At 47.2% G+C, this 15,681-nt stretch overlaps 1 protein-coding gene across 1 annotated transcript in view; it reads left to right on the top strand.

Annotated features, from left to right (window-relative positions):
- Window positions 1–14,896, top strand: part of ADRA1D (adrenoceptor alpha 1D) — a 48,038-nt gene extending 33,142 nt beyond the window's left edge. The window contains exon 2 of the mRNA XM_056855517.1: window positions 14,317–14,896. Within this exon, the coding sequence (XP_056711495.1) occupies window positions 14,317–14,891 (575 nt within the window). The 3' untranslated portion in view covers window positions 14,892–14,896. The remainder of the gene's footprint in view (window positions 1–14,316) is intronic.
- Window positions 14,897–15,681: the final 785 nt, after the last annotated feature.

The following is a 15,681-nucleotide window of genomic DNA, read 5'->3' as shown; positions in this document are numbered from 1 at the left end:
AGCGCAAAGTGTCAGATGCATGAGTTGTGGCTCATAAGAGCTTCTGCCTCAGTGATGTTGTTGAAGGAGTTAGGATATAATATTGATTTGGAAATATGGGAAAACTTGTGGAAGAGAAAATTCAAATTCACAATAACTAATGAAATTAGAGAGAACTTATATACAATGTTTTATAGATGGTATATAACTCCCGTGATGATAAGCAAAATGAAAAAAGGAGATATGGATTTATGTTGGAAATGTGGAAAAGAAAGAGGAACTTTTATGCATGCATGGTGGATATGTAAAAAAATTTAAAAAAATTGGAAAAAAGTAATAAGAGAAACTAATAATCTGATTAATACGAGAGTAAAAAGAAATCCAGCATTTTGTTTATTGGGGATCCCTCAAGAAAAAAATGGATAATGATGCCAGCTGCAGTGCTATATCACTTCCACTAAAAACCCAGAAGTGACACAAGGTAGCTCTAGAAATTGCTGGAAACTCTATGGTAAACCATAGAAACTCTATGGTAAACCATAGAGTTTCCAATGATACCTAGAGCTACCCTGTGTCACCTCCAAGCTTTTATGGAAGTGACCCAGCACAGCACGCAATGCTGCTGGAAGCTTGACAGCCCTAAAATGAGCACTCCCCATCCCACAATGACTGCTACATTCATTTCTGTGGAAAGGCTACCCCACCCATAAGGGCTTCTCCATTCATTTCCATGGAGGAACTTCCCCTGCCCCAAAGGCTGCTCCAGTCATATCAACAGAGGACCTCCCACTGCCCTTAAAGTTTGCTTCATCCACTTCAGTGGAGGCAGTCCTCCTCCCAAGGACTCCTCCATTTGTTTCCATGGAGGAATCTTGCTTGCTCACGAAGGCAACTCCAGACACTTTAATGGAGCCCTTGCCCTTGCCCACAGATGCCTCCCCATCCACTCCAGTGAAGAAGAAAGCCCTGGCTACCTATCCCTTTTGAATGCATGAAACTCCTCCGAAGTGAACAGACACTCCATATCAATCATAGAAAGTAGATTTGCCACTTACCCTCTTGTGGTGGGAGACCTCCCACAGATGCACCCGTGTCCCTTGAACTCACTTAATAGAACGGCAAGGGGAAGCAATGTTGATCAACAATGTGATGTCACTTCCGCGTTTTATCCTGGAAGTGATATCATGGCCCTCTAGGAGTTCTAAGTTTTACCACAGAGTTTTGGGGAATTCCTCGACCATCATGATGTCACTTCAGGTAAAACCCGGAAGTGACATCCTGACATCAAGCAACTCTTTCCCTCCCCATGTCCTACCGCCATAAGCTCTCAAGGATTGAGGGTAAAGGCCTAGCAACCCTAACAGAAACACACATAGTCATAGATCCTGAGAGTAGGAAGAGGCCCTTTCGTCCAATCACTTTCTTAGTGTGTGATATTCAAAACTGGAGCATCTCCAACAGATGGCTATCCAGCCTCTACCTGAAGACCTCCAGCAAGACAGACTCTACCTCACTACCACATTTACTTCCATGGTTGAACAGCTCTCCCCATCAGGACATTTCTCCTACTGTTCATCTGAAACCGACCTCTTCTGAAACTTAAGCTGACCCATGAAGTTTCAGTTCCAAGCCAAATCGTCTTTCCAGAAGGTTCATGGCTCGGTCCTATCTACATATGCATGAGAATTTCAACACAGCTAGGGGTTCATTTCCAAGTTCACATTCTTGGAAAACCAAGGGAGAGCAGAGCTTCCAAAGCTGGAAAAACAAACACAAATAACAGTCTTTGGAGACACTCCACAACCACTGTGTTTTCTCTAAGTCTCCCTGCAAGAGTTGGAGCATCTGTCCCCTTGGCTTGTAGGTTTATTTGCATGGACCCCTCCGCCCTCCACTTCCATGATTTTTAGGGTTGCCCGGTTCCTCTTTGCCACTGGTGGGTGGTTTTGGGGGCGGAGCCTGAGGAGGGTGGGGTTTGGGGCAGGGAGAGACTTCAATGCCATAGAGTCCAATTGCCAAAGCGGCCATTTTCTCCAGGTGAACTGATCTTTATCGGCTGGAGATCAGTTATAATAACAGGAGATCTCCAGCTGGTACCTGGAGGTTGGCAACCCTAATGATTTCCCAGGTCACATTTTCGTCCTTCACAGGAAGCGTTTCCCAGTGTTTTCTCTCCGTTTCAAAGAAAATACTCCTATTCCAAGTGAAGTTTCATCTGGCAGGCCTTTAAGTTTGGACAAGGAGTCGGTGACGTTTGGGGGGAGAAGGGAGGAGAAGGAGGGTGACGCATTGAAACCAAAGTGGTGGTCAAAGCAATTTTGATATTAAGCAGTTCCCGACTTCATTGAGCAGTAAATTAAAAAAAAAGTCCCAAGAGACAGAACTACAGGGATGCTCTAGGCTGATCCTGCATTGAGCTGGGGGTTGGACTAGATGGCCTGTATGGCCCCTTCCAACTCTATCATTCTATGAACTGAATTCCCAGGTGCACATAGGCCGACTTGGGTCTATAGTGCACAGGGAGAGGGGGAATTAAGCTTTTTCTCCCTCAGTTCCCACTTTCCAACCAGAAACAACCTTGGGAAGATGCTGTTTTCCCCACTGGGGGACATCCATCTACCAATGAGCTAAATATAAGTTCCCAAATGGGGCAAACAGTGGCTCCCTTGGGCTGTTACAAGTTGGGAAGGCAGGTTTAAGCTCCCCTTCCACATTTTATTTATTTACTTCAAATTCGTGATAAAACAGGTTCCTGAAAACGCAGGCAAAATGTGCAGAAACAAGCGGGGAGAGCGAGGTGACCTCTGATAGTCGGAAACGGGCATGCGTAATCAAAAAAAGACCCGAAGTCCTTGGAGGGGTGACCACGTGGGAAACAGCCATGCCTAAAAGGATGGGAAACAACTAGGGTTGCCAACTTCTAGGAAGTAGAGCCTGGGGAGAGTGGGGATTGGAGTGACCTCAGCTGAGTATATTGGCACAGAGTCCATCTTTCAAAGCAGCCATTTTTCTTTAGGGGAACTGATCTCTGTTGGCTGGAGATCAGTTGTAATCCCAGGAGATCTCCAGGCCCCACCTGGAGTTTGGCAACCATGCTGTGGCCTTGTATTGCAATATTACGCGCCATCAAAAAGTATGATTTTAATTGATTAGGGCAGTCTTAATTCACCGTTGTATGTGATTTTATGGCTTTTACTGTATATTTTACCAGGCTTGCTGGGCTAGAGTGGGTTATAAGACAGATATAATTAATAAATAAATATTAATAATAATTAATTAATTAATGAACTGCTGTCATGGAAGGTGTGTCCGTACCACCCCCGACGCTGCCCTCGAAAAGACATCAAATCAGCATAAATTGATTAATCCCAATCAGAATGCCCGGGGCGTCCGAATTCTGCTCATTTGTGCAAAGCGGGTGGCCCAACCGTATTTGTTAAGAAGCCGCTGCATTCAAGACAGGGTGTCCTTCCCTTGTGCCTTTGCGTTGAGCTGCTGGAAAAATGTACGAGGCTACCTCTCAGCCTGCCACTAAACGTCCTGTTACACAACCAAAGTGAGATTTATTGTGACCTGGCCTCCCGGCGCCGGAGAGGAAAGACGGTGCTGGCACTTGCGTGTGTCGCTTGTGAATCAAACCACTGGCTGATGAACGGCTTGCGCATTTCGGAAGGCAACGATCGAACCTCACCAGCGGCACACCAGAGCTGCTATTCTCGGCACCCTCTTCTTCCCCCGGGGCCGCATTTGTCCTGAAAGCAGCCCTTTTCTGTAAATGGATTTGCACCAGAGGAGAGCTTTGGCCCTTGAACTCATGAAGCTGCCTTATACTGAATTAGACCCTTGGTCCACCAAAGTCAGACTTGTCTACTCAGACAGGCAGCGGCTCTCCAGGGTCTCAGGCAGGGGTCTTTTACATTACCTTCTCGCCTGGTCTCTTTAACTGGAGATGCCGGGGACTGAACCTGGGACCTTCTGCATCCCAAGCAGAGGCTCTGCCACTGAGCCACAGCCCTTGTCCCACATGGGCCTGAGAGTGGTGGAGGAGGAGGAGGAGGAGGAGGAGGAGGAGAAGAAGAAGAAGAGTTGGTTTTTATATGCCGACTTTCTCTACCACTTAAGGAAAAATCAAACCAGCTTCCAATCTCCTTCCCTTTCCCACCCCACAACAGACACCTTGTGAGGTAGGTGGGGTTGAGAGAGCTTTAAGAGAACCGTGACTAGCCCAGGGTCACCCAGATGGCTTGGTGTGTAGGAGTGGGATAACAAATCCGATTCACCAGATTAGAGTCCGTCGCTCACGTGGAGGAGTGGGGAATCAAACCCGGTTCTCCAGATCGGAGTGCACCGCTCCAAACCACCACTCTTAACCACTACACCACACAGCCACAGATTGAAACTTCAAGCAGCGAAATGGACCCTGTGATATTCGTCATCCATTAAATCAGCCGAGTAACGGCAAGATCATAGAAGTCCCGCTTGGTGCCTAAAGGGTCAATCGCCCTCACAAGGGACTAGGGCTCAGAGCAATGACAGGAGAAAAATGCCCTCCCTTCTACCTTGCAGTGGCATCATGTCACTTCTAGTAAAAAAAAACGAAAGTGACATAGGCTAGCTCTAGGAATGACTGGAAACTCTATGATAAAACAATGAAGTGTTTGGTGATTCCTAGAGCTACATGTGTCACTTTCAGTTTTTCTTACTGGAAGTGACGTTACACAGCAGACAGTGTCATGCCCCCCCCTGCCAGTATCCCTGCCCTCAGCCCTCTTGCCAGTTGTCTAGCAACCCTATAAGGGACCCATAAAAATATAAGAAGAGCCCTGCTGGATCAGACCATCCAGTTCAACATCCTGTCTCACACAGCGGCCAACCAGTCTTCTTCTTGATTATTCCAGCCGACTGCTGAACTGGGATTCATTAGTCAATGTAGGGCTGCCAACCTCCAGGTGGGGCCGGGAGATCTCCAAGAATTACAACTGATCTCCGGACGACAGAGATCAGTTCCCGTGGGAGAAAATGGTTGATTCAGAGGGTGTACTTGATGATATTATAGCCCACTGAGGTCCCTCCTCCCCTCAAACGCCATCTTTCCCAGGCTCCATCCCCCCAGATCTCTAGGAATTTCCTAACCCTGAAGGTTGGCAACTAACAGTGCATTCCTGAGCAGAATGCCTGCGCCGGGCTTAGGAGGCAATGCAGCGGCGCTGCCTCCTAAGGAGGTTTTGGCCTGGCCGAAACCTCCGCCCGGCGCTAAAAATCCATGCAACCCGCATAGGGTTGCACAGAAGATATGCCACCTCAAAGGTGGCGTATCTCTGCAAAAATAAAAGGGGGCATTCCCAAGCTATAACGGCGGCCCCACCTCCCGGCCAGCACCGTGACGCCCCGGGAACGCCTCCCAGGATGCCAGGACGCCGCAGGAACACCTCCTGGGACAACGATGCAGCTTTTTCCGGCGGCCGGCCCTGCATACCGGCACTGGGGCCACAAACGCCGGGGTGCACCACCTGGACACTGGTGCTGTGGGCCCTTGCGCCGGTGGAGGCCTTTGCCGGCCTCCTGAAGACTTTTGTCCTGGCCGCCAGCGCGGCTCAGGAATGCGTAGTAAAGCTGTCAGCCTTTAGGTCAGTGGTTCCCAACCTTTTTTTGACCAGGGACCACTAGGACTTTTTTGTTCGATGCAGGGACCCCAAGGTTCAAAATAAAAATTCCAGGAATTTGAAAATAAACTTTAATCATAACTGTTAAACATTAAACTTAGAATAATATTTGAATATATGTTTTTATAATAGAGAACTTTTAATTGAAAATATTAATTTATTATGGGTTTATAACTTTGTTTCGCAAACCTTAATTTAGTTCTCACGGACCCCTGGGGGTCCACGGACCCCTGGTTGGGAACCAGTGCTTTAGGTGGAGCCTGGAGAGCATCCAGAATTACAACTGATCTCCAGACTACAGAGATCAGTTCCCCTGGAGAAAACAGCTGCTTTGGGGGGTGGACTCCCTGCCCTCCTCAGGGTCCACCTCCATATCTCCAGGAATTTCCCAATTTTGGATTGGCAACCTATTGGCAACCCTGGCATTGGGTACTGGCTGGCCATTGGACAATCCTCCACCCGTCAACATTGCTATGGTAGGGTTGCCAGCTCTGGGGTGGGGAATGCCTGAAGATTTTGGGGGTGGAGCGTGGAGTGGGCAGGGTTTGGGGAGAGGAGGGACTTCAGTTGGGTATAATTCCATAGAGGCCATCTTCCAAAGCGGCCATTTTTCCCAGGGGAACTGATCTCTGTCACCTGGAGATCAGCTGTAATCCCATGAAATCTCCAGCCCACCCCCATTGCTACGGGCTGGCCCAAGCTGCGTGGACCCTGCAGGCCCTGCCGGAACAGCTGGACCATATTATTTAGATTATTTGTTTGGATCAGAAAATTTTCCGATTTAAAATTCCCCGGAAGAACCATATTACTGGAGCTCATAGGCGGGGCCATTTTCAGTGAGACCTCCTAAACCACTGACTTACAACTAGTAATGAAGATCAAGACACTGCATTCTCCTGGATTTAATAAAGACATGGGATTCCTGTCTCATCACCAATGCTAATTTCTCCACGCTTACTACCCCTCTGCATATCACACCTAATCCAGTCATGCCTTGCTTTTGACATTTACATTGCCATTGTGTGTCTCAATTCACTCTTCTCTACTTAAGGATAGATGGACTCACATTCTAGCTGTATCTGAAGAAGTGAGCTATGGCTCACAAAAGCTCATAATCCTGCTGGAAATTTTGTTAGTCCTTAAGGTGCTACTGGACTCTTGCTCTTTTCTACTCCTTAGCCACGAAATGCTTGACCTTATACGCCCCTTCGTTTTGTTCAGCCTGGCTTTGAGTAGTCAGTGATGGATACATCTACTTTTGGTTAATTGTATTCTGGTTGTGATGTTTTTTTTTTCTTTTTAATGTGACACTTTTATGGCTTTTTTAAAAAAAATGATGGTATTCTGCATTTTAGGTCTTGCCTTGAATATGTGGATTGGTGGTATAAAAATCCAAAATATAATTAAAAGATGATGGTCCCCTTCTGGTCTTACATACGTGTGTGAGCGTGACTCTCTCTCTCCTGGCCTGTTTCCAGCTATGGGAGATGGGAAATTTTGGGCAGGCAAACCAAATGGCCATTGTCAAAGGCCTGGGGAATGCCAGCTGTTATACTCCTGCGGAAAGCGTGTCCAGAGTTGATCTTTGCTCTCTGCTGTTGTGTGAAGTGATCCATATGTCCTACAGTTCTGGCAAGAAGACAAAGCTGGCAGGAGGCAGCATAAGGGAGAGCTAGTTTAGTTCTGGGAGAGAGGCCCTGGCTCGGTGACGCAGGCTCTGCTTTGCACACAGAAGGTCCCAGGTTCAATCCCTGGCATCTCCAGTTAAAAAGACCAGGCAGTAGATGATATGGAAGACCTCCACCTGAGAACCTGGACAGCCACTGCTGGTCTGAGTTGGCAATACTGAGCTTGGTGGACTGATGGTCTGATTCAATATAAGGCAGCTTCATGCATGTTCCTGTGGAAATCCAGAAATCCCAGTTCAAATAATATAAGCCCAGCAGGAGACATTAGGCGTAGTGGTTAAGAGCGGTGGTTTGGAGCGGTGGAGTCTGATCTGGAGAACCGGGTTTGATTCCCCACTCCTCCACATGAGCGGCGGAGGCTAATATGGTGAACTGGATTTGTTTCCCCACTCCTCCACATGAAGCCAACTGGGTGACCTTGGGCTAGTCACACTCTCTCAGCCCCACCTACCTCGCAGGATGTCTGTTGTGGGGAGGGGAAGGGAAGGTGATTGTAAGCCGGTTTGATTCTTCCTTAAGTGGTAGAGAAAGTCAGCATATAAAAACTAACTATTCTTCTTCTTCATTTATTTATTTAATTTATATCCCGCCCTCCCCAGCCAAAGGCTGGGCTCAGAGCAGCTCACATAACATTCCAACATATATTAAAATAGCATAAAACATTTGAAACACAATTAAAACAGCCCTATAAAATCCAAAATAGCATTAAAAATATCCAACGGCACCCCACACATTGTAACGTAGAGCTACGGTGGGGTGAACAGATGGATAGACCCTCATAGGTGGTAAAAGGGGGAATCAGTAGTGGAGGGTTAAGGAGGCCAGCATTTCCAAAGAAAGGAACCGTAGCTGGCCTCAACCATAAGCCTCTCTAAGGTCCTGCAGGGCCCTGGTGTCACTGGAGAGGCTATTCCACCAGGCAAGGGGCCAGGGCAGAGAAGGCCCTGGAGGTTGGCAACCCTAAATTCCCAGTACACATGTAACCCACAGGAACCAAGAAAACTTTGTAATGTGTGGATTGACCTTGTAAATAATCGGTGTGGAAACAAGCGAGGTGCATGCTCTTTACCAAATAAAAATACAGATCCTACCCAGGGCAGTTTACAATCCCAAATTTGATCAGGGAAGGCAATAGGGAGAGGGGCAGAAACCAGGGCAAGAATTGGCATTCATTTCCATCACAAGAACTTAGCGTCACTTGGGAAGGTGGGCCAAAATCTGGTAACACCGGCCCCGGCGTGCGAGATTCTGCTCTTTGCAGAAAAAGTGGATTTTGCGATGGAGTTTGATGGAACATGGTCAAGAGATTGATTATGCTGAGAGAGAGAGCTCCTGGCCAATCTGGAATTCAGGACAGCCGATCCAGAGTGCCCTTCCAAAAGGATTTGCTTCATGCCAAATGCAGCAGCAGAAGATGCTCAAAGATTCTGTCTGCGTCCCTGCATCAGATTCCAAAATTAAAGTCCGAAGATTTTGGGTGAGGGCATCTCTCTTTCATTATTATTAGGGACATGATCCTGACAAGTCCCTAAGGCATTGCAAAGTGTGTTTCCTAAACTTCTGATAGCTGACTCATTTTTCCCCTGAATTAAATTCAGAGGCATCGTTCATTTTTTATACCTGGAAAGGTTTAATTTAAAGGCATACAAATTGCCCATTTTCAGTAGAGCCCATGGCCTAGATGCAGTGGTTAGGACTGTTGATTGGAAGGAGGCCGTTCCAGTGACTCATACAGAGATGTAATAGCCAGCCTCTTTGAGAGCACCCAATTGGAAAGGGACCCTTTTAAAGCATGGGAAGCCGCAGTGACAATCTCCCAGATTTTGAGGGGTTCATGAGCAAGTCTTCAGGTAGTAACTGGAGATCTCCTGCTATTAAAACTGATCTCCACTCAACAGAGATCAGTTCACCTGGAGAAAGTGGCAGCTTTGGCAATTGGACTCTGTGGCACTGAAGTCCCTCCCCACACCTCCTCAGGCTCCACTCCAAAAATATCCAGGTATTTCCCAACCCAGAGCTGGCAATCCTATAGCTGGAGATCTCCCACTATTGCAACTGATCTCCAGGTGATAGAAATCAGTTCCCCTGGAGAAAATGGCTGCTTTGGCAATTGGACTCTATGGCATTGAAGTCCCACCCCTCCCCAAACCCCGCCTTCTTCAAGCTCCACCCCCAAAATCTGCAGGTGTTTCCCAACCTGGAGCTGGCAATGCTAAGGACACACTAGCCTGACAACTGGGCCCAGCCCTGACACCAGATGTTTGCAAGGAGGGCCTGTGGCTCAGTGGCAGAGAATCTACTTTGCATGCTGAAGCTCCCAGGTTCAATTCCCGGCATCTCCAGTTAAAAGGACTGTGATGTGAAAACCCTTGGTTTGAGACCCTGGAGAGCCACCGCCAGTCAGAAATTAAGAACGCTGACCATGATTAGAGTTGCCAACCTCCAGGTACCGGTACTAGCTGGAGATCTCCAGATATTACAACTTATCTCCAGCCAATAGAGATCAGTTCCCCTGAGAAAATAGCCGCCTTGGCAATTGGACTCTATGGCATTGAAGTCTTTCCCCTCCCCAAACCCCACCCTCCTCAGGTTCCACCCCAAAAACCTCCTGCTGGTGGCGAAGAGGGACCTAGCAACCCTAACCATGATAAAGCAAGGATGTGACTCGGTATAAGGTTGAACAATGATTTTTGGGGGCAGAATGAAGCACAGAATTACAACCGCTGGTGGTCTGGGATCCCCCGAGCAATGATACTCTTAACAGGTTTCGGAAACTTGCTGTTTATTGAGCAGTTGCTTTCTTTTTTTACCCCTCTTTTCAGGCATCGAATGTATCGGTGGCAAATGCTTCCCTCCGAGCTGTTTTGACACCAGAGTTTAGCGCCAATACCTTGGAAGCTAATGTTATTTACCCATAATACAAATTAACACCACAGTCACGCAGCGTCATGATTCATCTAAAATTAAAAGACACCCAGACTGAGTCAGAAAGTTATTCTTAGCTTTCCCTGGGCGAGAGCCATGGAGGATGTAAAGGGACGCGCTGGGGCCACCTGCTGGCCACCGTGGGGGTTTTGTTGCATTCTGGACCTAGACGAGCTCCCAGAATAACAGATTATCATATCTGCAAAGAAACTCATTATCGCGTACCCATAAATATTATGCCTCAGCCAAAAGATCAGCCTTGTGTTCTACTCACATTTTTCATTTTCTTTTTTAACCAAAGAGATGGCTCTGGAAGGATTATAGTGTTAAGAGTTAGTTTACGTAAGCATTTTTGCAGAGCGATCTCCCTGTGAGTTTTCTCTTGATGACGGCGGGTCACACAGACTCTCGCACATACCGTTTGCTTCCAGAAATAATCTGCAACGAACGAGTGACTTAATTTTCCAGGTGCCAAATCATGTCCAAGTCACATAGGTTTCCGAACACTTCTTTGGGAAATTGCCACCACGTTTGGGGGGCAGAGCCTGGAGAGAGTAGAGTTTGGGAAGGATTTGATGTCACTTCTGGGCAATGCACGAGGAATTTCCCCTAATCACTGTGGTCAATACCATAGAGTCATAGAGTTGGAAGGGGCCACCAGGGTCATCTAGTCCAACCCCCTGCACAATGCAGGAAATTCATAACTACCTCCCACACACACACACACCCAGTGACCCCTACTCCATGCCCAGAAGATGCCCAAGATGCCCTCCCTCTCATCATCTGCTTAAGGTCATAGAATCAGCATTGCTGACAGACGGCCATCTAACCTCTGCTTAAAAACCTCCATGGAAGGAGAGCTCACCACCTCCCAAGGAAGCCTGTTCCACTGAGGAACCGCCCTGTTAGTAAATTCTTCCTAATGTCTAGATGGAAACTCTTTTAATTTCAACCCGTTGGTTCTGGTCCGACCTTCTGGGGCAACAGAAAACAACTCATCCTCTATATGACAGCCCTTCAAGTACCATCCTCTATATGACAGTACTTGAAGATGGTTATCATATCACCTCTCAGTCTTCTCTTCTTCAGGCTAAACATACCCAGCTCCTTCAGCCTTTCCTCATAGGACTCACTATCTTCGCTGCCCTCCTCTGGACACGTCCCAGCTTGTCTACTTCTTTCTTAAAAAGCAGTGTCCAAAACTGAACACAGTACTCTAGGTGAGGTCTAACCAGAGCAGAGTAAAGTGATACCATCACTTTGCGTGATCTGGACACTGTACTTCTGATCACTCTAGAGCAGTGGTTCCCAACCTTTTTATGACCAGGGACCACTAGGACTTTTTTGTTCAGTGCAGGGACCCCACGGTTCAAAATAAAAATTCTGAGAATTTGAAAATAAACTTTAATCATAACTGTTAGTTAAACACAGTGGGTAGCCCTGTTAGTCTGTTTGCAGTAGTCAAAAAGGGCAAGAGTCCAGTAGCACCTTAAAGACTAACAAAAATATTTTCTGGTAGGGTATGAGCTTTCTAAGCTTAATGTTAGTTAAACATTAAGCTTAGAATAATATTTGAATATATATATTTATAATAGAGAACTTTTAATTGAAAATATTAATTTATTATGGGTTTATAACTTTGTTTCGCGGACCTTAATTTAGTTCTCGCAGACCCCTGGGGGTCCACGGACCCCTGGTTGGGAACCAGTGGTCTAGAGGCTAGAGTAAAATCCTAGAGTGTCGCTCTGGAGGCAATTTCTTTTCTCTCACTCCTCAGTTTGTTGACAGCAAGAGACTGGGACTGGGGGCAGGGAATTCCTGCCCATTGGGAAGCCTAAGGACATACCCCAAGGCCTTGACATACAATGATTACATCATTGGCATCCATCAGAATTAGGGATGCCGTACACCCACTGGGGATGGGAGAGGTCCCTCCCCCAGGTCTCCTTTCCCACAGCACCTCCTGAAGTTGGTGGGAGAAAAAGAATATAATTTTGCTGCCAGTGTAAAGGCTTTAGGTTGTTTCTGCGAAAACCTGGCAGTGACATCACTTTGTTCTAGGAATTGCTAAAAACTATGATTTTCACCATAGAGTTTCCAGCAATTCCTAGAGCGGAGTGGTGTCACTTCCAGGTTTTCCCTGGGAGTGGCTCTGTCCACCAAGAGCGCCCCCTATGTCCCTACCTCCGCAGGCTCCCACCCATTGCCAACCATTGACTGTTGGCTGGCAACCCTAGTCAGGATACCTGAATCCCTGTTTTGGCCTTCATACCAGCACACAGGATCTTCCTGACTTTGGATTACTAATAAGAAATGAATGGAAATGCTGTACAGTTCCTTACTGAAGAGGAAGAAGAAGAAGAGTTGGTTTTTATATGCCAACTTTCTCTACCACTTAAGGAAGAATCAAACCTGCTTACAGCTACTTTCCCTTCCCCTCCCCACAACAGACACCCTGTGAGGTAGGTGGGACTGAGAGAGCTCTAAGGGAGCTGTGACTAGCCCAAGGTCACCCAGCTGGCTTCGTGTGGAGGAGTGGGGAAACCAACCCAGTTCCCCAGATTAGCCTCCGCCTCTCGTGTGGAGGAGTGGGGAATCAACCCCGGTTCTCCAGATCACAGTCCACCTCTCCAAACCACCGCTCTTAACCACTACACCACGCTGGCTGTGGCTGTTTATGGTGTCCCCATCACACCACAATCCAGTGACTTCAAAGATGACTTCCAGATCAATTTCAGACATGGTCCTGATGTTCTGAGCTCCATCCTAGAATATACCTACCAGAAGGGGGCTCCCCAAAGCACTGTTCCCCATCTGCTCTAATTTCAATGGCATTTCCCAGCAGAAGAAACTATAGGCTGCACCTCTGTGTGGATCAGAGTGCCAGTGGGAGGCTAGGGAGACCTAGGTCATTTATGCCTGGGAGTTTCACCTGAGGTTTATTGCTCGCTGGACCCACACTTTCTTCTTTAGAAGCTATGCACTAGCAGTCTCCAAGCTCAAAACAGGAAGCCCGCCCCTTGAAATGCCGCTTTGTGATTGGCTGTAGTTCTTTCTTTGAGAGAGAAGTCCCCCCACCCACGGAAATGCAAGTGCCTAGCCAAAATGCATTTTAAAAGACAAAAATAAAATGGAGCACCCTAAAAGGAATGGGTGGGGGACCCAAGCCTCATTTTAAAAGTCCATTCTTCTGCCCAGAAAGAGCTCCAAGGAAGCAGGAAGTATTTGAATCCCCGCTTCTTTACACACTGCTTTGAAATTGGCTGTGAGAGAAACCAGGCTTGCATGCCCCGCACTTTGCCTTATGCACGGGGATTTCACTCAGGCTGAGCTCAGGGGAGAGGGAAAAGTCAGGTTAACAGAGGAACAGGAAGACCCAGGGTTTGTGAGGGCTGGCAGCGAGGTCATCTCTAATGGAGGGAAAACTCATGCATAACTCCAAGGAACAACCGAGACAGACCAGGGGCGAATGTGAGTGAAAGTACCCATGCATAAATGACCCTGGGAATCCAAATCCCCTCTCAACCTTGAAACTCACTTTGGTGTCCTTGGAAAAGCATCCTGAAAACATGAACACACATGAAGATGCCTTAGAGCTTTTCCTGTGATAGTACTCATCGACACTGGCGCCTCTTTTCAGAGTTCTCCCAAGTACTCTGGTGGGAATTGGTGGGAATTGGAGCAACCTTATATATGAGTACTGACACCTTTTAATGTACAAAAAAAAGCTCTGAATTAGACCCTCGGTCCATCAAGGTCAGTATTGTCCACTCAGACGGGCAGCAGCTTTCCAGCATTGAAGGCAGAGGTCTTTCACATCAGCTTCCACCTAAACCTTTTAGCTGGAGGAATTGAACCCAGGGCCGCCTGCATGCTCCACTACTGAGCCACAGCCACTTTCCCTTGATCTCTGTGGTAAAGACCATAGAGGCTAGAGTAAAACCCTAGAATGCCACTATGGAGCCAAGGCACTCATATTGAATGTGAGTCTAGATAAATCATGATCTGATCCAACAAAGCCATTCTAACGTGCTTTAAGTCTGTCTGCATCTTCTTTTCAGGTGCCTATTTCCCTTCTCTGAAGCCCTCAGAGATCGTTTTCAAGATCATCTTCTGGCTGGGCTACTTCAACAGCTGCGTGAATCCCATAATCTACCCGTGCTCGAGCAAAGAGTTCAAGAGAGCTTTCATTCGGCTTCTGAAATGCCAGTGCCGCCGGAGAAGAAGGCCCATCTGGAGGGTGTATGGCAACCATTGGCGAGGAGCCTCTGTGAACGGCGCCGGACAGGATTCGGATGGGGAATCGAGGTCCAGGATCTCTACCCTCAACGGCTCCTTCATATTGAACTCTGGCAGCCTGGAGCGATCCGGTAAGAGGAGAACTCTGAACTTCAAGAGGTGGAGGATGTTCTCCCCTTTCCAAAAACCGACGACGCAACTGAAAGAAAAAATGAACAGCCTCTCGAACAAGATACGGGGTGGCTCCGTCAAAGGGGGCATGACGGCCTCGTACAGAACGGAGGTGGAATCTGTCTCCATAGGGATTCCCAACGAATTCATGGAGTCAATTGACTATCCATTGTATGACGAACTAACAGACTCAGAGTCCCACGGTCTCAGTGAAACAGATATTTAATGCCTACAGGGATAAACTTTTGGGGTTCCACTTTGCTTGGTCTCTGTCTTGCGTGCGGTTAGCTGACATAGCTGGATGCCAGATCCGGAGTGGAAGACTGAAGAATGTGTATGGGATTGTACAATCACAGCATCATGAACATGGATGAGCACCTAGCGGAGAGGAAATACCACTAGCCATGTGGACAATCAATCCATACAGACTTTGAGACAGGGTACAGAATTTGATTGGTGTGAAGGCAGTGAGCAATATCTGTTTCTCCTGGTAGGTCGAGATGATACCTTAACGTGAAAGGCAACATTCCTCATAATATGCGCCCAAACCCTTTCACACATGTTACCATGAGATCCCCAATCATATGTTGAGGTTCAGGAATAAATTATGCAAATGAACAGGGATCTTGCTTAAACTTGCCCAACAGGTACGTTTTATTCTGTTCATGGCAGAATGCTGAATTTGGAGAATATGCAAGAACAGAAGGAAGGAACAAATGGTTTATGAGTGTGATTAGAGAGGAACGGGATGAAAGAGACAGGAACAGGTAGCAAATCAGAGCACAGAAGATCCACCACACCCCTGATCGAGCTGCTATCTGTGTGTGGGTTGACAAGAAAAAGAGATTGGCCTAAATGATCTCTTTTGACGCATTACAGGGAAACAACCAGGAAAGAGGCAGTATCTCTCTTTTTTTTACTGGTTCCCACTTTCAAACAAAATTTGCCGAAACAATGAGGTCTAGAAACTTGCTTTTAAAATGCAAGGTCCACGAGTCTTAAGAATTCAGATTCTG

The sequence above is a fragment of the Euleptes europaea genome, chromosome 9 (assembly GCF_029931775.1).
Source record: "Euleptes europaea isolate rEulEur1 chromosome 9, rEulEur1.hap1, whole genome shotgun sequence".
NCBI classification, from domain to species: Eukaryota; Metazoa; Chordata; class Lepidosauria; order Squamata; family Sphaerodactylidae; genus Euleptes; species Euleptes europaea.
This window is presented reverse-complemented; position numbering and strand designations above follow the sequence as displayed.